The sequence below is a fragment of the Phodopus roborovskii genome, unplaced genomic scaffold (assembly GCF_943737965.1).
Source record: "Phodopus roborovskii unplaced genomic scaffold, PHOROB, whole genome shotgun sequence".
NCBI classification, from domain to species: domain Eukaryota; kingdom Metazoa; phylum Chordata; class Mammalia; order Rodentia; family Cricetidae; genus Phodopus; species Phodopus roborovskii.
In genome coordinates this window covers 24,203,192-24,225,585 of record NW_026126416.1, presented here as the reverse complement: position 1 = coordinate 24,225,585, position 22,394 = coordinate 24,203,192, and the positions used below count along the sequence as shown (strand labels likewise).

At 49.3% G+C, this 22,394-nt stretch overlaps 1 protein-coding gene across 1 annotated transcript in view; it reads left to right on the top strand.

The window, feature by feature from the left end:
- The first annotated feature begins 7,027 nt into the window (after window positions 1–7,027).
- Window positions 7,028–22,394, top strand: part of Sirpa (signal regulatory protein alpha) — a 26,342-nt gene continuing 10,975 nt past the window's right edge. Inside the window, exons 1-6 of the mRNA XM_051183156.1 lie at window positions 7,028–7,094; window positions 11,172–11,279; window positions 12,356–12,706; window positions 17,152–17,469; window positions 17,861–18,247; window positions 20,087–20,197. Coding sequence (XP_051039113.1) covers window positions 7,028–7,094; window positions 11,172–11,279; window positions 12,356–12,706; window positions 17,152–17,469; window positions 17,861–18,247; window positions 20,087–20,197 — 1,342 coding nt within the window. The remainder of the gene's footprint in view (window positions 7,095–11,171; window positions 11,280–12,355; window positions 12,707–17,151; window positions 17,470–17,860; window positions 18,248–20,086; window positions 20,198–22,394) is intronic.

Sequence of the window (22,394 nt, the reverse complement as noted above, 5' to 3'; positions counted from 1 at the left end):
GGGACACATGGGCTTTTTATTTATTTATTTATTTATTTTTATTTATTTATTTTGCTTGCAGTCACTCAGCCCGGAAGGAGTCCTGATTCGAACTGTGTGTTGAGAAGAGGAGGGAGGGAGGAGAACCCATGTTTATTAAGTAGCTAGCTGCATTCCAGGCCTGGTGCTTCATCTGCATAATCCCATTTACCAGTGGTGTGCCATTTGGCTCTTCTTACCATCTGATGTACAGATGAGGAAAACTGAGTCCAAAGCTTGTCCCAGGAGTAAGTGGTAAAGGAGCCAGAATTCTGAATGCAGCTTCTAGTGGGAGGAGTAGATGACTTAGGAGTATGCATTCCACACTGTTGGGGTGAGAAGAGCCACCTGAGGCCTAGCTGGAGGATTATGGGGAGGCTCCTGTGAGCAAAAGCTTTTGATAGAGTGTGTCTCTGAAGCCCACCGAGTGTGGAACTGGCAGCTGCTTGGCCTCACAGATGTCAATATACGGGAAGTGATGTGGCTTGAACAAGAGGCCCCATCTGGGCTGGTGAGCGCTGGATTCCCCAGCACTGGAATGTTCCTCCCTGCGCCTTGCCCTTTGCAACAGATGGAGAGCAGTGGGCGAAAGGAAGAGAGTCTGAAAGTGCTGAGTGGATGGCTCAGGCACCACCCCGCTGCTTGCACTGCCTGTGTGTGACAGGTTATTTCTTATTTGTCATCATGGGCTGATGGAAGAGGACCCTCCTTAACTGTGGGGACAGCTCTAACCGTGTTATCATGTCACTTCCCAGCTCAAAAGTGGAGATCCTTTGAACCAAATTTCTTATTGGAGGTAGGAGAAAAGGTAGCATCAGGGCCTCCTCCAGACCTTAGTTCCTACATGTTTTCCCACAGGCATACATGTCTGTATGCTACGAGGTAACAGGGCTTCTTCAGTGCAGATTGAAGCCCGGCTGTCCACTCACACACACCCCAAAAGCCAGGGGCATCCCACGTGGGAGACCACCCACTTGGCCCAGCGCTGGCCCACCACGTGAACAAGAGGCATTGGATTTGTTCAGGATCTGTTAACATTCAACCTAACCCAGTTTGGCTCCTGGACAAATCCATGCCCCCAGCCAGCCTCTTATCTCTCTACTTTTGCTCCTGCTGTTCCGTCACAAATGACCTTTCCTGTACTCCCTTGCCTCTCTTTGCCTGAGCCCTCATCCTTCCAGGTTCACTCCTGCTTCAAGGAGCTAACTCCTCTGACCCTCTCCCATGATTTTGTCTGTTCCTCTCTGAGGCTACTTGTTACTTCTTTGTTTGCTGACTGTGTGCATTGCGTGTTTAGCTCTCAGATCTGCTTCTGCAGCCTCATTGACTATTAGCCTCTCCATGTACACACAACAGTGCCAAGACCCCCCTGGGAGTCAGGCCTGGGCCTGCCACCCACTTGAACAATTTGCTGAACTTCTCTGGGTCTCCTTTTTCTCCTCTAGAATGGAGGGATGTCATTAACAGCTCCTTCTCAGGGAATAAGTCAATTAATGCAAATACAGATGGTGCTTGAAGCATGCCTGGTGTCTGTAAGCTATCATGCAGTCACTGCTTTATGCTTTTTGACTTGCACATCCTGGTACCTGTTAGCGATCATGCAGCCAATGTTTCATCCCATTTGACTTGCTTATATATAAAGCTAGGGTGGATTTTTGTAAAGCAATTGGTCTAGCGTGGCTCCTGCACATAGTGGGCACTAAAAAGACAGGGGCCATGAGTAAGTAAATGTCACTGTGACTCAGTGATCTCTTTTTCCCTGAAGCATTCTCCTGGGGGATGGACAGGCTGAGAGGAAACCAGCACTGTGATCTAATTCCTTGTTAGTGCCAATGAGCTCTGGACCCAACCTGACTCTGAGTGTCTCCCTCTGGACTCAGTGTCTGGAATTGTGGCTTCCCAGCCCTGGAAAGCTAGAGCAGGCTAAGAGCTGCTCCCTGTGTAGTGGGATAGAGGACCTACTGAGCTTATCATGGGTCTCCCGATGCAAAGTCAGGTCAGGCCAGGCCCAGGAGGGAGATGCCAGGCCTCCTATGATACAACCGACACTTTTAAAATGGAACTGGCCATTTCTACTGTAAAGCCAGAGTTCTGACAGGATCCTGAATTCTGTGAGAAAATGCTAAAAATAGTCATCATAATCCTGGGCTCCGTGCTACTGTGTGTGATCCTAGTGGGTCTCATAGCTACACTGGAGGGTGTACCATTGATGACTATCATCTAACCCACTTGACCAGTGAGGGGATGATAGCTCAGCAAGGTGCTGGCATCGGATGGCCACCAGGATCAATCAGCCAGGCTTCAAAGCCCATGTTCCACCATGCTTTAGACATCTCCTTGCTCCGCTTGACAAGTAGGGAGGCTGATGACCAGGCCTTCCGCCCCCTGCTCTCCTGGGAGATCTCATATAGTTTTATCGATCAGTGTATCCTCCAGGAGACAAGGACAGCAGATGTTTCCAAAATGTGCTCCCATCCACATGCTGGAGAGGGGTCTGTTATAATGGCTGGTGCTGTTCTGTTCACTCGGGGTTCCTGGAACCCTGGCAGGATGAGTCTTCCCTGTCGAGTGGCTTGCCAAGCTTTTGGTCCAGGAAGAAACGGAACAGCAGAGGCAGAAGTGGAAAACGTACAGCATGGTCCTTGGTGCCAGCAGGATTTCCTGGCATATCCATTTAGGGCTCCGAAGCTGCAGATTAGTTTAGTAGCTGAGGACATGTGGTGCATGGGTCGGAAGAGATTGGACGCTGGAGTGAGCAGCTGCTGGGGGAAATGGCTAGAATAGGTGATGGCCGTACCAGGGCTATACAACCATTGCCCCATTCACCAAGCAAACCATCCAAATCTTCCAGAAATGGAAGCTTAAGGTGGAAGGGAATGCTCAGTGTACCTGTCCTTGGCACGGAACACATGTTGTCTTCCCATAGTCTTCCATTTTTGGAAACTTCAGACATGTGCAAAGTGAGAAGGGATGATATAATGGTCCCAGCCTCCATTCCAAATGACTTTCTGCCATTCTTGTTTCTCCTGGCCTGGTGTAAGCAGGCACAAGGAGTCTCACACAGTGAATGTTGAACACAGCCATCCTCACAGATGCTTAGGTTCCAAGCCTTCCTTTTTTCACTGTGGTCTGATCCTCAGGGGGAGTGAAACGTATAGATTTTATCCATTCTATAGATGAGGAGACTGAGGCTCCCAAAATCCAAGTGGGGCTCTTTCCAAGCCACTCATCCGGCTAGAACCCAAGCCATGATCTGTTTAGTCTTGATCGTTGTGCTGCTCTTATAAGGGTGATTTCAATTATATTTATACAGTATTTTTGAGCATGTGATAGGTGTCATTGGATTGAACAGCTGCCGTGTGCTTCAGGTACCTGGAGCTGTAAATGGGAATAAGGTAGGCACATCCCCTGTTCTCATGGAACTGGTATCTTAATGAGAAAGCAAAAACAAACCCAAATAAACAAATGATGTGTTGTCGTGAAGCCATTTCTATCTAAGGTTTCATGTTTCGTTATTTCATCCCTATCTTCCCAACTAGGATACAGGATATGTGAGGGTAGAGACAATGACACTGGGCCTAATGGGACCTTAGCCCAGGTCCCACAGGGGGTGGGTTTGTCTACATTAGTGGATAGGGAGATAACCTGGGTATGAAACCCTCTTTTAAAGAGAAGAACTGGGAGCCACGAGGTTGCAAAGGCGGACAGTTTCCCCCAGCTACCGCAAAGTCCCTCCTCCAGGGCCCAGGCATTGACTTAGCCACAAATCTCTCCCAACATGCTGAAATCCCAGGAAGCTCACATCATGGCCTGATATGGAGACAGCTGAGCAGCCCTGGGACTTGTGAGTAAATTCCACTGTGCACGCCCTTCCACCTCAGACTCTGTAGTCATAGTGACCACAGGTGCTGCCGTGATGGTGGGTATGTATGGCGAGTGCTGTACATTCCAGGCCAGGCATCGTTAGGAGACCCCCATCCCTGTGACTTCGCCAAGGCATCCAGTTAGGCAGTCTGGTGAGGGATGGTGGAGATGGACAGACAGGACAAGTGAGACCCCCACAACCAATCTGTGAACTTGACCATGTTTTTGTTCTTCCTGTTCCCATGGTACTTCGGAGTCAGCAGTGATGGTTCTGTCCTGCTGGGTCCCTGCAGAGGCTCCATACTTGAGGCCCGCCCTGCTCTGTCTAGCATTGGTGGTCTCTAGGTATCTTTATGGCTCTGTATAGCCCACCATGTGCTTTTGGACTCCAAAGGGCAGGATTTCCCTCCGAAGGGGCAGCTTGGACAGGTCTCTCCAGATGTGGTACCCTAGCCAGCATCTTCTTTGGCACAGGAGACATGCAGCAGGCCCCTTCTCTGCACTCATTCCCACGTTCCTGGCTGACGCTGGGACACACATACATCTGCTTCCCTGCTCTGTGCCCTGGTTTCCCCATCTGCAGTCTGGAACCCGTTCTAGCTGTTCTTTCCTGCAGAGGCTGTGAAGGGTTAAGGAACTATTAGCTGAGCTGGAAAAGCTCTATGAAAGGAATCAGTGAATCACATCAGCTTAGCTGGGGAGAAATTCCACCCGGAGACTGTCTTCTGCTGGCTCGCTCAGTGCATGGTGACCACGGGGCATGATGTTGCTTGTAGGAAAACCTTTAGCCTGGCCAGGAGCATGCACACACACCCGTGGCAGCTCAAGAATGTAGAAGCCTGAGCAGGAGGCCCCATCTTGGGAGTCGTGCAGCACAGGGTGGTGCCAGCTCTCTCAGGCTTGAGGGCTCCATGAGGCAGCAGCTGTCATCTTATGGGGCTATCCAGTCTGTCCATTGCCCTAGGAGGGCATGCGGGGCAGCATGGTGCTTATTTCAGAACAAGCCAGGATTGGAAGTTGGGAGGCAGCCAATGGGTTCCTAACCTCCACCCTTGCTTCTGGGTGTGAAGGAAGAAGGCTCTTAGGTTGCTGAGGCATCATCACTCCAGTGACTGTGACAGTAAAGACTTCAACCTCTCTCAGCTACTTCTGATCCCTAGAGGCCCATTACAGTTCAAAGGGCACTCACAGTACACATGTTTGCAGTTTTGTGGTTCCCCTCCCCCTCCAGCCATTGGGCAAACATGGCCAGGCCACAAGCATTGCTTTGTCACCTTCAGGTTCTGTCAGACCTAGCTGCTGCTCATCAAGCCCTGGCCTGCGTGTGCAGGCTACGCAGTGGTTTTATGTATGTTAGGGCAAAGGCCCTATAGCCCCTCCAGCTAAAGGACATAGTTTTCTGATTTCTCTTTCTCCGTTAAACACTCAGATACACGAGAGTAGCTGCCTATACCAAGCGCTTGCTCTCCTGGGTGCAGTGCTGATCTCCTTCAGTGTGCTGGCTCCTTCCATCTGTGGCATAAAGCTAATATCAACACCATCCTCAGTGACACCAGAGGTCCCCAGTGCTTAGGCTGCTAACTGGACTCTCATCGGGAGGAGGACAAGAATCCAAACCAAAACATAACTTTTAGCAAATGCCGGGTGCTACTCTAAAGCCTGCAGAAAGAAACTGAGTCCCCACTCTTGGAGTACATACAAGTTAGTCCAAGGCAGGGGGTATGAGGAACATGAAGAATATGACACACACTATGGACATGAACGTGCAGTGGGTCAAATATTAGGTAGTGCGTAGAGAACTCAATCCGAGGGAAGTATGGGGATTACCACTTCATGCAGCTGGCAGGGTACGTTCCAGATAGGCCTCCGGGAGGGAGCAATCCATGTATGTAGACATCTAAGGAATGAGCAATGGACAGATGGCACATGCCGTGGCTCTGGGGAGAATCTGGTATGATTGCAAAAGAGTAAAGACATAGGGCACTGGAGGTCACTGCAAGGATCCTGGGTCTCTGTGTAGTGGGGACCTCAACAGAGAACCAAGGGGAGATGCCCGGATTCAAGCCTAGAGGCTGCCTTGACTCTGAGGGAGCATGGCTTGTGAGGGATGAAATGGAGACAGGGAGGCCACTGGGGTGGAGTGCAGTGGGGTGAGGGGGCGGGGAGATAGGAAGGAAGATGGAATCCATCCATAGCTTGGGATTTGAGCCAGCGGGATTTGCTAATGGGTGGAGTGTGGAGCCTGGGAGAGAGGGATGAGAAGCCACGTGGTTCTCCGCTCAGCTCTCTACTGCTGAACATGTGTTTTCAAGTAGGAGCAGGACTGGGTCCCTGCTTACAGATGAGGAAGCTGCTTTGCCAAGTCACCTCTCTGGGGACAAGACATGAAGGCCTCTAACCACAAGCCAGAGCTCGGTACTGTCTGGGTACCTTAGGAGTTTACAGCCTCACAGAGAGGCCACCAGGGATGTGGCACCGTGCTCAGTCAGTACAGTTACCTGCAGTGGAGATCTAGTGGAAGGTCTTCCTGTTGACCAGGTCTCCTGTCTCTGACTCTGATGCATCAGGGTGGGTGGTAGTACCTACTGCACCGTCAAGATGTGTCTACTCAGCGATCTGTCCAGTGATGCCAGCAGAAAGTTCAGTGATGATCTGCCCTTCAAATGTGTATTGGAAGTCCTCCAAAATTTTAGGTTGGCCCAGCTGTAGGCCAGCCCCATGCCAGTTTGTTGCCAGGGCCCCAAAGACTCTGCTCTGGTCCCTGTCTGCAAGGCCCTCGCCTCACCCCTGTGTCTTTACTCATGGTTTCTCCTGGAACGCTTGCTTTTACCGCGTCTCTGTTAGCTTCAAGACCTGGGTCAGAGGTCACTACCTTGGGGAGAGTCTTCCTGGATTCCGCCCCTTGTCAAGACCTCCCACGCTTCTTTTCATAACACTTATCAACTTATGTGGAGTCATTACTTGTTTTCTGGGTGCCCCCAGAGTGAGCTGTGGAAGGCCCGACTTCCTCATTTTCCTGTGGCTTCTAGGACAGGCCCTGCCAGTGGACGTACGTAGCTTTGTGGGTCGGAATAGATGAATCATTTGGAGGAAAACCACTGATCAGCCACAGCTGTCAGAGAGCTAAGCTCCCAACTTGGGAACCATGGAGTCCATGCAAATGTACCCCGGGGCAACCTCCTCTAGCATCCAGCATCAGGGACGCTCAGGAGGTCAGTACCACCTCTTCAGGGCAGGAAGCTAGGTCTAGCGTTATAGGAGCTGATGGTACAATTGACAGTGCCCATCCTGCTTCTCCCTCATCTGACAGCACTCTGTGAAGAATCTCATTCCACAGCTTCATCTGAGCCAGGCATGTTCCCATCTGGCCACACTGGTAAACATGGCTACATGGGTGCGCAGCATGTTCATAAACAGTGACCTCTATGTGCCTCCCCACTCATACACAATACATATGCATTCTTACCTGCACACTTGCCCACCTGCACACACATATGAACACACACGCACACACCTCTATGTACATGCCATACATACATGCTTTTGCAGTTACCTTCCCCATGTACACACTCATCCACCCTTAGACATTCCCCCACAGACAACCCAGTCTCTTCCCGTGGCTCATACCACTATTTAGTCACCTACTCCTGTCTGAATACACTCCAGTGGTGTACTCCCATCTGTCTCTGCACACATACATCAAATTTTTGCATATGGCACCCTGCTGTGTTTCTACCCTAGTTCTACCTAGTAAATGTGTGGATGATTGTGCTTTGCACACTTATGCATACACACGTGCATCTGCGCTCAGTATGTATGTACTCTTTTATGTACACTTAGCGTGCTTGTGTTCACATATCATCTGTGTGTGTATGTGTGGTATTGGCCATTAAATTCAGGACTTCGCATGCTGAGAGGCACTCCACCCACCCCTGCCCATTCACATCTCATTGTATGTACCAGTACTGGCACAACGGGATTTCTACCCAGCTACCGAGTCACAGCCGGAAGATACGGTCAATAGTACCAGTGAAGTGTATGTTGGGGAAGTTTGCATTGCAGAATAAGAATTATTTTAGGTCCATGGTCACTTGGCCCTGTGCACTTGGCAGCACATCATGACTGAGGGACTGCTATTAGTAGACAAAGGGACGCTGGCTCCTGACCGGTTCTGTCTCCCCACGGGCACCCCCACCCGCACCTCCCACCCCTGGACTCCTGCTTCCTTCCTTTGGAGTTCCTAGCCCATGGGGTAATCCACCCACACCAGGGTTAGTCTTGTTCCTCTGTGATCCTGCCTGGAAACATCCTCACAAACACATCTGGAGTCTGCTTTCCAGCCCTCTTAGTTGATTCTACATCTAGTCGAGTTAACAGTGAAGAAGGACGAATGTGAGATGCCCATGTGCAAGTGAGAAACCACACATGACAGCGAGGAAGGGGTGTCCTGCTGCCGTGCTGAGGTTGCTGTGGACTCTTCCAGGGGTGAGGCTCTGGGGGGCACTGGGCCCCGCCCTGCACTGGAGCTTCACTTCTACGTTGATTCAGTTTTCTCATTAGAAAGAGCGCAGTTTCCTTTTATTCACGTCTTAATAAAAACCATTTTCGTTTTTCCTCATCGTCAAAGCTACACGTGAATAATACAATAATACTGTGTGTGTGTGTTTTCTTAAGGGAAGTATGTATTTCTAAACTCCGCTAGTCAGTTCTCAGTCCTACCTTACTGCATAGATTGGCAGCACTTAGCATACTGGTTAAGCATTTGACATTTTGGCCAGCAGAAGGAAAAAGTGGTCTCTGGGGGTGGAGTAGAGGGTGCAATCAGGGTAGCCGTTGGGACCTGTTTATCCTAGGGATTGGAGGTCTTCTCAATGTAGTCACATGACTTCCTCCAAACCTGACCTCATAACTTGCGTGCCAGAGACAGCCACATAGCCCTCAGTCCATGGGGATCCCGTGATTCATCACTGCCTTCCACAGCAACAAGCACACAGGGTAGTTACCCCTCCCCAGAAACACACTCATGTTCTCATTGTTTGTATCTCCCCAAAGTGTTAAGCATGAGCTACAAAAAGAAAGACTAATATATTCAATGTTGTGCTTACTGTAAAGTGATAGGAAAGTGCCTCCCCCACTGCCTTTTAATAACCCTTTTCTCCCCTGAAACTCAAGGTTTGGGATCAAACCAAATGTCACTCAATAGCCCTGCTGGTCAGCATAATTTGTTGTGATTCTGTGCAGCCTTTCGGGACTGTGGATTTGGCCATCAGACGGCTCCACAGCGGGATCAACAATCTCCTTTCCTTGGGTATGCTATCCTCAAACGCCCATTGCTCTGAGGATGCATAAGCAAATGTGGGGTGTTTGCACATGCCCTTAGTTTTCAGAGGGTGGGGTGGTATGGTGCTTTTATTCATTTAACTACAGTTCATCAAAGTGTTGGCAGCAGTGATCTTTGATAGTATTATATGAGGCTTTTCAAAAGATTTATTTCCTTTTAAACTATGTGTGTATGAGGGGAAGGTATATGTATGTGACTGCAAGTCCCAGAAGGAGGCATCAGATTCCCCTGGAGTTACAGGTGATTGTAAGTCTCTGTATGGGCGCTGGGAATCAATTCCAGGTCCTCTGGAAGATCAGTACCTACTCAACCTCTGAGCAGTCTCTCTAGCCCCAAAAGTTTGGGTTTTTGTTTGTTTGCTTGTTTGCTTGCTTGTTTGTTTGTTTTAGCTGTTGTTTGTTTTTGCAAAGCCTCCATGTTATTTTAAACTGTGCCATGGAAAATGTTACATTATCGCAGTTTGCTTTGGGCTAAGCTGTCATCTACTTCCTCATCCCTGCCATTTGCCCTTTGGGTTGTTTCTCCACATTTTCAGGGTCTTTATGGGGAGACACACTGTATCGCTGATGAGCAGTTGTCATGCTGTTGCTGGTCCACCCCACCACCACCACCAGCAGTGTGTGACACCTACAGGGACATTGTCAGGTGTAGGGCCAGGAATGGTTGTGCTCTTTGCTAGGAGTCCAAAGAGAGCAGGAAATGGTTTCATTGGCAATGTCAGCATGATGACCCTAGGCCTGGCCCACAGAAAATTTTAACAAGCTCAGTTCCCAGAACAGAACCTGCAGAGCGAAAGAAAAGCAAATAAGCAAGCAAAAATAAAGAACGAAAGAAAAGAGAACCCTGTTGGAAAATACACACAGAGATTAAAATAATGTTTGGCACTTACATCACACTTTTAAAATTCTTCAAACGCTTTAGAAACACTAGCTAATTAATTAAGCTGCCTAAATCTGCTTGCAGTTGGTTGAGATCTCCAGAGGAGCTAAAAAAGGAGGGGGCTAAAGGGAGGAGCCAGCCCTCCCCAGCCCAGATTTTATTGTCACCTGCCCGGGGTGTGATTACAGGCCTGTGGCTGCATCACAAGAATAGCCCTGCTCCAACTTGTCAGCGCCCAATTCCCAAGTTCCTCTTGAGCATAGCTCCCTCGTCAGCCGCTGACTCACAGCTCCGTGTTCTGTTGAGGATAAGGATAATGGTAACAGAGCACCAGCTCGGGTCGCCCATGTTAGCTCCACTCAACAGATGAAGGAAGAGACTCTGGGTTTTGCCAGGGTCACAGAGCAAATAAAACCCTTACTTTCTCCGCTCATCGTTGTGTTCCTTCAGCATAGATGTGATTTAGGGACCAGGTCTCCCTGTCTGGGCTGGAAATCACAGAGATCCACTTGCCTCTCTCGACTATTTCTATTGAGGACACAGTATATACCAGGCAGGAGGCTGGACAGTACTTCTTAGTGGATCTACCATCCTAATGGTGAGGAAAATAACAGTCCGCAGCAAATCAGATATATAAAGAACACAGCAATGTGATAAGAGGGTTTAGAACTGGAATTTAACCAGCAAGTATACAGCAGGAGCTTATGAATAATTCTGGAACAATCTTCATGACAAAGCAGAGGGTAGATACCATTTCCCTGTTTATGTCTGATTGAATGGGAGTCCACTTACGAATACTGAGCTGGCAAAGAGAGTCTGTTCTCGCCCAGGCCTGTGCTTTATGCGTGTGGTGGTTCCAGTTCAACCGGTCTCCCATGGTTAACTGTAGAACGTTCATGGCTCCTTGCTATTGGCAGTAACTGGTGATGTCACCGGTGCCCTTGGGAGGCTTCCTGTGTCTTCAAGCCTGTTCCCTCCTTGTGTCTATCGCTTGCCTGGCCACCCACCCTACCTTCTAGTCTGGCTGATGTTGCCTGAGCCCCTGAATTCTATCGTTTTTCCCCTGTAGTGCGAGAATCAGGCTGTGCTCAGGCTGGTGTTGCAGACTCTGCTCATACCTGCCATGAAAAGTGGCCCTCAAGGGGAGCTGTGACTGGGGAAGAGGCCAGGCAAGACAGTGAGCAACTGATGGCAGGCCTATGCTGGCCCTGGGTACCTGCAGTGAGAGCAGAGTCAATCCATCCCTGGAGTTCTCTGGCCTTGGGCTCGCTCTCTCCCCTTGCCAGTGCAACAATGTCAGGCCATGGGCTAACACGCATGTCTCTTTTACTGGGTCAGCATAAGAGGGGCTGCCCAAGCATTCTGCTGTGGTCCTGTCTAATAGGTAGGGTCACAATGAGAAGCCAGTCGAGTCCAACTTGGGGCCAAGATCACCTGACTCAGTGTTCCTGTCTCGCCACTCTTGCTGTTGTCATCCTCCCTCTCCTGTCCTCGTCCTGTCTTCCTCTCCGGGTTACCAGAGTCTCATGTCTGTGTGTCCCAATGCTCATGCTCCACATCCACACGTCCAGCAAACCTTCACTCAGGAAGGTAGTTGGGCCACTATGCTTGGATGGCAAGGGCTTTATCCACTGATGCTGCCTTTTAACATGCTCACCGGCCTCAGCTTGTTTCTGTCAGAAGTTCATCAAGATGGGCTCATGGTAAACATTTTACAGATGAAGAAATGAAGGCTAGGGACCAAGCCCAAGCTGAAGCCACACACATCTCTGCAGCTGCTTTTGGCAGTGGGTGAGCACCTAGGCCTTCCCTGCCGAGCTACTGATGGCTCCCAGTGATGCAGCCCTATGCTACTGAGCCCCACCTAGGGCCCGAGTTCTCAGCTGTCCTACCACCAGGCTGCCGAGAGCAACTGCTCTGCCAGGACTTGCCTTCAAGCACAGAATCTCCCTCTGAAAAGCACCACACACACCAGGGCCCCCTACTTCTGCATCTCTGCCGAGTTTGTTCCCTCGGCAGGGAATCCAGGCTCCCATTCTAACTGGAAAATTTAGAATTCCAGAGCCCATCTCAGGCATGACACTTCCACGGAGGGCTTACACACTCTGCTACACTAAGCTATGTGACATAGTACTCTGTGTCTTAGATTTCTTATTACAGTCTTGAGTTACAGGCCCACATGGAGGTTGTAAAAATCACTGATGGACTTGCAGGATCCTTAAGGTGAATCATAGCTGCCACCTGTCTTTCCAGGAGCCACAACCGACGAACTGAAGGTGATTCAGCCTAATAAGGCAGTGTCTGTTGCTGCTGGGGATGCGGCCATCCTGAACTGCACCGTGACCTCCCTGCGGCCAGTAGGACCCATTAAATGGTTCAAAGGAACAGGGCAGAACCGACACCTAATCTACAGTTTCACAGGAGAAAACTTTCCTCGAATTACAAATGTTGCAGATACGACCAAGAGTAACAATTTCGATTTTACCATCCAAATCAGTAACGTCACCCCAGGAGATGCCGGCACCTACTACTGTGTGAAATTCAGTAGAGCAGAAGCTGAGAAGGAACTTCAATCTGGAGGGGGGACAGTGGTCTATGTGCTTGGTGAGTAAGCCTGTGCCTTCTTCATCCTCTGGTGTGTAGCAGCAGGTCAGAGGATAGCACCCCCTATCCAGTGAGTGTGGGTCATAGCAGTCACAGTGGGAGAGCCTGGCCATGATCTGACCTAAACCATCAGCAGATCAGGGAAGCCAAAGCCACTTAGTTGTTCACCCCAGGCTGCAGTGGCAGCAAGTAAGAGGACATCTGCACCCTCATCCGACCGCCCCACAGCCCTGTCTTTTCCTTGCACACAGGTCACACTGCCCGTGAGTACCAGAGTGTAAACCAGAATGTAGATCCTGGCTAGGCTCCTTGCTGCCCAGCATCTTCACAGCCAAGAACACGGAGGTGCTAAGGAAATGCTGAGCCTTGAGGAGATGGTGGGCCTTTCCATGCATCACTTTGCCAAAGATTCGGATGTCTCTTTCGTTTAGAACCTGAGGTCTGTTAGTGACAGGAAAACCTCTCCCAAATGTCATTCAGGTCCTCACTCTGTATCAGGACACAAAGGGCACATTTTACTCCAGCATCTGTAAATTCCATAACTTATTGTAGTCTTCTGTTGGTAGACAGTTCGATTCTTCCCAGCTGTGGACTTTGAAAACAGTGTTGTCCTGAATGGCTCAACCCACATGTCCAGGGCAGAGATGCCCACTGCAGGAGGTATCATGTAGTGTGTTCCTTTTAATTTATGTGGGTGTTACCAGTTTTCCCTCCAGGTAGCAGCCAACTCTTCTCGCCATCCACCCACCCCTGCACAGAAGCAGGGCAGGTAGCTTGTCCTGACTTTGTAAGTATGACGGAGACACCGAGTTCTCACGTAGTGTGTCACTTGCCTAGGCAACTACGACTAAAAACCTGCTCCCTGCCTCACGCCACATCTTCTTCATAGCATTTTCTCTTTAAACCAGAGCTGTGAGTGTCCACCTTTCCAGCGTTTATTAGGCCCCTTAGGACGCCATGAGGAATTACCAAGATCTTGCAGTTTGGAGCAAGGCCTGGCTTCTGTCAAGTCCTCAGTTTTCCGTTCTGTAAATGTCAACAGTAATGACACCCATTCTGGGATCTATGAGCATCAAGATGTTACCATAGTCCTAGATGGGGTGTCAGGGTCATTACTGAGTATCAGAAGTACAGTGACTAGGAGGACAGGGACAGAGTCTAACTGTCTGGAACCATATTCCAGATAAGCCACTCCGTTGACTGTGTCCTGGACAAACCCCACCACATAGCACCTTAGTGGCCTTCTGCCCATGACACTCTTACAGATTATGCAATCAGGATATGATCAGTGACATCATATCAAACACATAGAACAGTGCCTGGCTTGTAGGAAATACCCCATCAGCGGGAAATGTGTTGAGCTGTATCCATGTGACCTTGGGTAGGCTACTTTCCTTTCCCAGGCTTCAAGTGTTTGTGGGGTTGGGATGAGTTGGTGGCTTTCCATATGTCTGCTTGTATGACTCATCTAAGAAACAGAAAAAAAACATATTTCATATCTACCCTAGAAATTCTGCTGTAATTGGTTTGTCATGGATCTGAAGAGTGTGTGTGTGTGTGTGTGTGTGTGTGTGTGTGTGTGTGTGTGTGTGTGTGTGTGGTATGTGTGTTGCCACACCACCTGTGCATGAGCAGAGGACTGAGGGAGAATGTTTAGAGTCCATTATGTTACTCCCTGTCTTACTCCCTTGGGACAGGGTCTCTCATTGATCCTGGAGCTAGGTTGGAGGCCAAGAGACCCTGTGATCCTTCTGTATCCTTACCACTCCCACTGCACTGGGTTATAGACATAAGCCATCATACCAGCCTTTTTTTTTTTTTTTTAATTAAAAGGTATTTTTTATTTGACATAGCAACCCAAGTTTCCCCTCCATCCCATTCTCCACATCCTTTCCAACCTCTCCCCTCATCCACTCCTCAGAGGGAAGTCAACAAAGTCTGGCATACCAAGTTGCCAGATGTTGAGGCAGATATTCAGTCTTTTTTAAACATGGATTCTAAGGATTTGAACTCAAGTCCTCATACTTGCTCAGCAAGTGTCGTAATCTTCTGCTGCTTGCATCTGAAGTTCCTTACCACAGCCAAGCTGAGATACATGTCCTGAAACCACAGAAGAGACACTATGGCTTTTATTTTTCCCCCGGCTAAGCTGGTCCCCCATGAAGTTTTACTCAGAAGTGCTCTCTGGGTCCTGGTGATGAGCAGAAACATGTCCAGGGGCTGGCCTCAGAGGACTGGAGATGCATCCCACACAGCCCTGCCAGCTACTCAGACCCCTAGGAGAGGGACCCCCCTGACTCACACACATCGTGTCAGCACAGACCCTCCCTGCCTGGGTGACCCCCAGACACCACGTCTTTCTCAGTGCTCCAAGCTTTCTCAATGGCTTCTCTGGATGAAACACCTATGACCCCACTGGGATGTTGAAGCTGCTGGCCTAGTTCAGGTCCTGAGGGATTACTACAGAAGAGGAAAGGGCCACAATCGTGGTGGTGCCTTCTGGCTTCCAAAAAAGAAATGTGTAGTTTCAGAGCTAAAGAGAGTAGCCATAGTTGTTATTTATTAAGTACCTTCTGTATGCCAGAAGTCCTGTTTACATCATCTTCCCAGGGTGAGGGTTTTGTCCACTTTGTGCAGAGGATACCCAGATACAGAGAGGATTTTCTTTTGTAATACTAAACTATCTGAATGGAAGAGGTGAGCCTTGCCTACATGTGCCTTTGGCCAGTCACACTCTCCTGAAAAAAGGAGTTTGTCCTAGATATTCCTCTATGGGCTGGGGAGCTCAGAGGGATCAACCAGTGCCAGGTCCCCAAGAACTCAATAGATAGCAACTTCAGTTGTTTCTCAGTACCCATGGGATACCCATATCCAAAAATGTTCAAGGCCCTCAGCCAAGATGGGGGAGAATTGCGTGTAACCTACACACATCCTGCCATCTATTTTAAGTCATCTGGATTTCTTATAATACCAGATATGATGCAAATGCTATGTAAATAGTTGTTCTATGTGTTGTTTAGGGGATGGTGACAAGAAAAAGTCTGTCACTGTTCAGTACAGATCCAGCTTTTTCAGTGATCTCTCACATTTGCATTTGGTTAGATTTAAGCACAGCGAGCCCCTAGGGTCAGAAGGATGCTCTGCATCCCTTCCCCACTTTAGGATCCTAAGCTGCTGGTGTCTTGATGATGTGGCTTCTTCCAGTGACATGTTCCTTTCTGTGCCCTCAACATGTTAGGTTATTAAGGAGGGAGTTACATGTTCACAAGTGGAAAAGTGGCATTTGCTGTCTAGAAATGGTGCTGGGTCTTAAAGAGCAATTTGAACTAATGTTCAAGGGACACCACCTCCCTTCTAATCATCCATGTGCCCTTTCAGGACCAGAAATGCTTCTGCTTCCTTGGTGGGCCTGCTCACTGTCTGTCTGGTCACTATCTGGCTCTTTAATAATTTATTAGAAATCAAGAACCATCTTTGACTTTTTTCAACACGCAACACAAAAGCCCTCCAGATTAAAAAAAAATCCCTAGCCTCTCTCTTTCAAATGTGGAGCTTGGAATGGGTGAGATCTACTAAGATGTGTAAAGTGAGAAGAAATGCCATCAGTGAATCCCTAAGTTCTTATAGGAAAGACTTAAGAATGAAGTCTAGGGCTGGAGAGATAGTGGTTAAAAGAGCTTGTACTGCTCTTGCCAAGGACCCTATTTAGTTCCTGGTACCCACATTGGGTGGCTCACAACCACCCCTGATCCCAGCTCCAGGGGGTCCAGTGCCCTCTCTGGCTTCTTCAAGGAACACACTCACGTATAGACATACTTAAAAATTAATTTTTTAAATAAAAATCTGGGTCAATGACAGATCTGTGTGTCTTTATGTTTGAGAGGCATCTCTGTGTGTCTGTCATCCAATCCTCACTTCATCCAAAAGGAGAAACATTACCACCCATTTCTCAGGTGTGACTCTGGGAGGTGCGCACATCTCCAAGCAATGATCAGGTTCCACCTTCGTGGCTGTCCTACAGTGTGATTTGTTTCCTGTGTTTACTTCTACAAATACTTTGTCTGGGTTGGCAGAGTTTCCGAGAATGAAGTTAGGAGTAGTTAAAGCAAAGAATGAGATAGGTCAGCAATCTCGTGTATGCCCAGATCATGGAAACCCTTAATGCAGAGAAGACTTAGACCTAAGGCCTGGAACCTTTGCACCCTCCTCAGACAGAAGGCTAAGGACATGACCATCCCACCTTTATCAGGACAAAGATTAATGAATAGTGTCGCCAGGCTAGAGGTACAGTTTAGCATTAGAACGTGTACTTAGTGTGCATTAAGCCCCTGGGCCAACCCCAGGTGCTCCAGTAATGATGACGATATCTAGGTAGGTTGCTTACACCGTCACTGCCTTTGTCCGGCCTTTACAATCATATCTCTTGTCTATAAATGCTCCTCTAGCCAAACCTTCTCTACCTGTGGTATCCGGCCCAGAAAGCAGGGTCACACCTCCGCAGACAGCAAACTTCACCTGCAAGTCTCATGGCTTCTCTCCCCGGAATATTACCCTGAAGTGGTTCAAAGATAAGAACGAACTCTCCCGCTTCCAGACCACCGTGGACCCTAAGGGAGAGAGCATGTCCTACAACATCTCCAGTACAGTCCAGGTGCAGCTGAACACTGGGGACGTTCGTTCTCAGATCATCTGCGAGGTAGCCCACGAAACCTTGAAAGAACACCATCTTCATGGGACTGCAAACTTGTCTGACACCATCCGAGGTAGATGTCCTTGACTTATAGCCCAAGCATACAGCAGCCATCACCCTATGACTAGCACTATGCTGGTAGTTGCATTTATTTTCTCATCAGCAACTGCCACTGCTGGGCACCCAGTGTGAGCCGCACACCCCCGTACCTGGTAGTTCCATTTACTTTGCTCTAGTTACTGCATTCCTGCTCGTGCCAGAGTTGCATGCATTGACTCCATTCATTATCACCCTCACAGTAGCTACTAGACCCCAGACCAGGTACCCACTGTGTTCTGGGTGACTTCATTCATATTCAGGCCGCAGTGTTTGAGTCCCCGATGCATGCCTAGTAGTCCTGTGTTTGCTGTGGTGGGAGAGGACTCTGCAGCCCAAGATTAGAGCTTCTGCCTGTACCATTTCAGTTTTATCCAGCCTGGATGTCACCCAACAGCCCACAATGGCAGAGAACCAGTTGAACCTCACCTGCCACGTGCAGCAGTTCTACCCTAACAAACTCCTGCTGACCTGGCTGGAGAATGGAAACATATCACGGACAGACAGTTCCTCGGCTTTCACAGAAAACAAGAACTATAGCCAGACAGCGATCAAGGATGGGGCCTATAGCCGGACAATGAACAACGATGGGACCTACAGCTGGACAAGCTGGCTCCTGGTGAACAAATCTGCCTATAGAGAGAACGTGGTGTTCGCATGCCAGGTGGAACATGATGGGAAGCCAGCAGAAACCAAAAACCATACCGTGATGATCTTGCCCCAACAGAAGGAGCCAGGCATGGACACCACTCCTGGTGAGGCTTGCACTCCCATTGGCTGGCTTTTGTTTTGTTTTGTTTTGTTTTTAGCTTCACCTTGATGCTATGTTTTTTAATGTTAACGTCATATATAATGCTTATTATAGAACAGTCTATAAACTAAGCACAGTTTTAAAGTGGGTTCCTCTTCTCCAACTGTCATACCCTTGAGTCAGCACTGTTGAGAGTTTGGTTCCTGTCCTGTTGGGTCTTTTGACACAAAGAAGAGGGAAGGGGAAGAGGCCCGGTCTTTGCTTGCATCCTACCTCCTGTCTTCTTCACCTAACAACTGCTTTGTCCCCGTGTCCCCCCCCCCCGCCCCTCACTCTCTTTGGCCTCTGCTCCTTGCCCAGTGCCTGCTTGTGCCTCCTCCACCTCCCATAGATGCTGGGGGTTTGGCTCAAGGACAGCCAAGAGCATCCTCACTCATACTATCTCCAAACAGCTATTTCCATGGGACAGTCTTCCCATGACTGTTTCTAGAACAAAGTGTGTGTGTGTGTGTGTGTGTGTGTGTGTGTGTGTGTGTGTGTGTGTGTCTAGGACAGTGCTGTGCTCCACAGCCTGTCAGCAATGTCACCTCAGCCCCTCCAGTGTGCTTTCAGTCAAGAGCTCTTCTTTTGAAAGTGGCCACACACATTAGCTTTGTGGCTGTGTCCCATCGTCCGCCACCACCACAGCTGATGCCTTGTACGTAGCCGAGGCCCTGAAGGGAAGAGAACAGAGGCTGGTCTTCTCGCTCGTCCTTCAGAGAAGGTCCAGGAAACCCTCAGACCTGTGTTGGGTTCCTGTGATTGTTACCCATGCTTGATTCTCATAGGATGCATAGGACTTACAGGTAGGAAGTGTTGATGTCCACAGTGGCTCTATCACTGACTCGCTGTGTGGTCTTGAACAAGTCGGTGTCCCTCTCTGAGCCCCTGCTTGTGGTGGACATGTCGAAAGGGATAGATTTTGTCACTCCTCAGTTGGTAAGGGACATGACTGTCTTACCCAACACTGTGGCGTCAGAGCATACAAAACAGTAGGGAGAGGATGAAAGGTTGGGCAGTGGTTTGTTGGGTCATCCTTGATGCTATAGAGTGAGGTCGAGATTAGTACTAGCCTCAGCAGTAGAGGAAACCATCATGGGAACATGGTTCCACGGATGCAGATGAGGACTAGTTGGGGCACTTCTTTGAGTTCTCATTTCTGTGTCACAGAGCCCTACTCTTGACAGTACTGTTCTATGGTCTAGAACCTGCCTGGACCCTGCCATGAGCTACACACACACACACACACACACACACACACACACACACGGATTAGGTCCAGAGCCCTACTCTTGACAGTACTATGTTCTGTCTAGAACCTGCCTGGACCCTGCCATGAGCTACACACACACGCACACACGCACGCACGCACGCACGCACGCACGCATGCATGCACGTATTAAGTCCTAGGTCCAGAGGCTGTGAAGCCCGGTGTGCTTTGCAGAGCCCGTGCCAGCAGCATGTCCTTCACTCTCACCGTCTTCCCTGACCCTCCACCTGACAGCCACTGACCCACTGAGGTGGTTTCCAGTAGATCTGTCCTGTGCGCAGATGAGAAGGGATGGTTTTCCATTCCTTGGGATTGGAGTATGGTTTCTGCTGGTATTCTGCAGCTGCTTTCTCTGTGGCTGCTGTCAGTGTGTGTACTCCCTGCTCATGAGTGACCTGCATGGGTGGGTAGGCAAGCTAGACTAAGGAGAACCATCAAGATGCCCAGAGCTAAGGGTGACTGTAAGAAAGAGGCAGGCTTTCATGTTTTCTGTTTCTGAGTTGCATACCGGAAGTCCTTCTTCCTTGTTCTCAGATAATGACTCCTCCAGCCACAACATCTTCATCGCTGTGGGTGTGGTGTGCGCTCTGCTAGTAGTCCTGCTGATGGCAGCCCTCTACCTCCTCCGGATCAAACAGAGGAAAGGTGGGTGGGATCTCTGCTTTCTCTCAGGGTGGTCCTTCTCACAGGGTGGCCACTGGCTTCTTAAGCAGAAACAGCTTCCCCATGCTGGACTCTAAGATTATCAGTCCTCAGCCTTCCTCCCTTACTGCCCCAGGTCGCATGTCCTCATGGGATCGCTACTGAGGTAGCAGGAAACACAGAGCTGCCAGGGAGGCAAGGGGGTCCTCAGGGACTCTTCCTGCCAGCCTCAGAGAGGAAATGCCTGAGCTGTCCCTTATATGTGTGCAGGTTCCATGTTAACAGACTCCCCAGTTAGCTCTCCCATTTACTCCAATGAACGTGGGAGGCTGGCAGAGTTTCCATGTAAGATATTAGGCAAGTGCCTGGATACACAACACTTAATACAGGCAGCTCCTACAGCCAGTGTCATATGTAAGCCTCTCGCAGGAAAGCTCCTTCCCAGCAGCAAGGTTCTTGGCCTCCAATTCCACAGGGGAAGGTGCGAGTTTCAGGCCAGGCCATCTTTCCATTGTGTGTGGTTATGGCTGTGCCAGGCCTCAGACCCTGAAGATAGCAAACAGACTCCATACCCTTTTTCATACTCATCATCTCAGCCTCCACCAGCTTCCCTCCCCCTATCTGAGATTGCTTTATCGTTGTATTTGGCCACAGCAACAGCAGAGAAAACTGGCAAGTTCATCTGACTTGTTTGAGGTCGCACCACTCATTAGGGGCACTGATTTGGAGGGTAGCTACGAGGCCCGAGTGAACTGCTGTGTAATATCAGGTCTGCCACATTCCAGGACCTACCAGTAGAGATCTTCTTCACTCTGCTGGAGGAGATGTTTTGTGGTGCTTTTCCATAATGTTTATGGATATAACATTTTACATTTCAACTCAGTACCCCCCTTTATATCAGTTTGAAACTCCGAGATTTTCTTTTTTATATTCTGTTCTCTTTGCTGTTAAAAAAAAATGCCCATTGTGGCCCTCATAAACTATAGCCTGAAAACAAGCACTATCCTGAGCTGCCATTCTGTAGCTGTGTGTCCGCTTAGGAGGGACAGTGTGGCCCACCAGTCCCGTCAGCACCCCTCCATCTGTGTCCCACAGGTTCTGTTCCATCCGGACCAATTGGAAGGGCTCATCTCTGAGGCAGCAGCCAAGCCTCATGTCCTATCTGAGGACTTGAGACCTCGGTTATTTTTGCATGACTGTTCCCAGAATGCCTTGAGAGGGGCACATACTCGAGGTAGACATTGGTAAAATCCTAGTTGAAGTAGACACTGTTGAAAACCCCAGTCGAGGTAGACCTTGGTGAATCCTAGCTGTCCTGTCAGAGGCCTAGCACTGGGTGCAGGCAAGCTCCCCATGGGAGCTCATTGTGTGTGGCTCAGCATCAAGACCTAAGAGGTCAGAGGAGGAATAGCAGCCTGAAGGGCTGTGAACACAGGAGACCACCCAGCCCCTGAGTGGTGAGTGTATGCAGAGCCCAGCTCCCAAACACAGGCTCAAGCAACAGGGACAGCCAAAATGCTAGCCTAGGCCCACAGTACCCCTAATGCTTTGCATGTAATAATGCAATCAATTCTTGCCTCAGACCTTGGGGATCTCATTGACCCATTTTACAGATGAGACAGAGGCATGCAGCATTATAAAACTTGTTCAGAACCTCATGGCTGGTAGGCCAGAATTCAGAGCCAGAGAGCACAATTGGGTCTCCTCTCCACACCATACCACCCCCTTTCTCCTCTACACTGAAGAGCCACCCTTCTCCCCTATCCTGGCTGCATTCAGGGTGAAGGGCCCCATTTTTACCTGCCAGCTATGTGGGTCTGAGAAGATACCATTGCTTGATTTAAAATGAGGATGGTCTCTGTCCTTGATCTCCCAAAGAATGGCTGTGCCCAATACTTGGGTCCAGGGCCCTTGTTCAGATATGGCATGCTGACTGCAGCCCCGTCTACACCTGCTGTCCTGTAGATTCAGTTCATGGAAAGTCCCAGCCTGCCCCACCCGGCTGCCTGAACCCATTGTCCTTGGGTGGCCCGTGCAAAGTGCAGTGCTGAGCCTATCTCAGTGCATATGTTGTTTCTTAGTTATAATTTTATAACAAAATGGGATTCAAACTGCTGTAGATACCATCTCCTGGCTGGACATTAGGCCTTCCCTAAGCTAATCTCCCCATGTCCCTAAAGCAAATCTTGGCTTAAGGAAA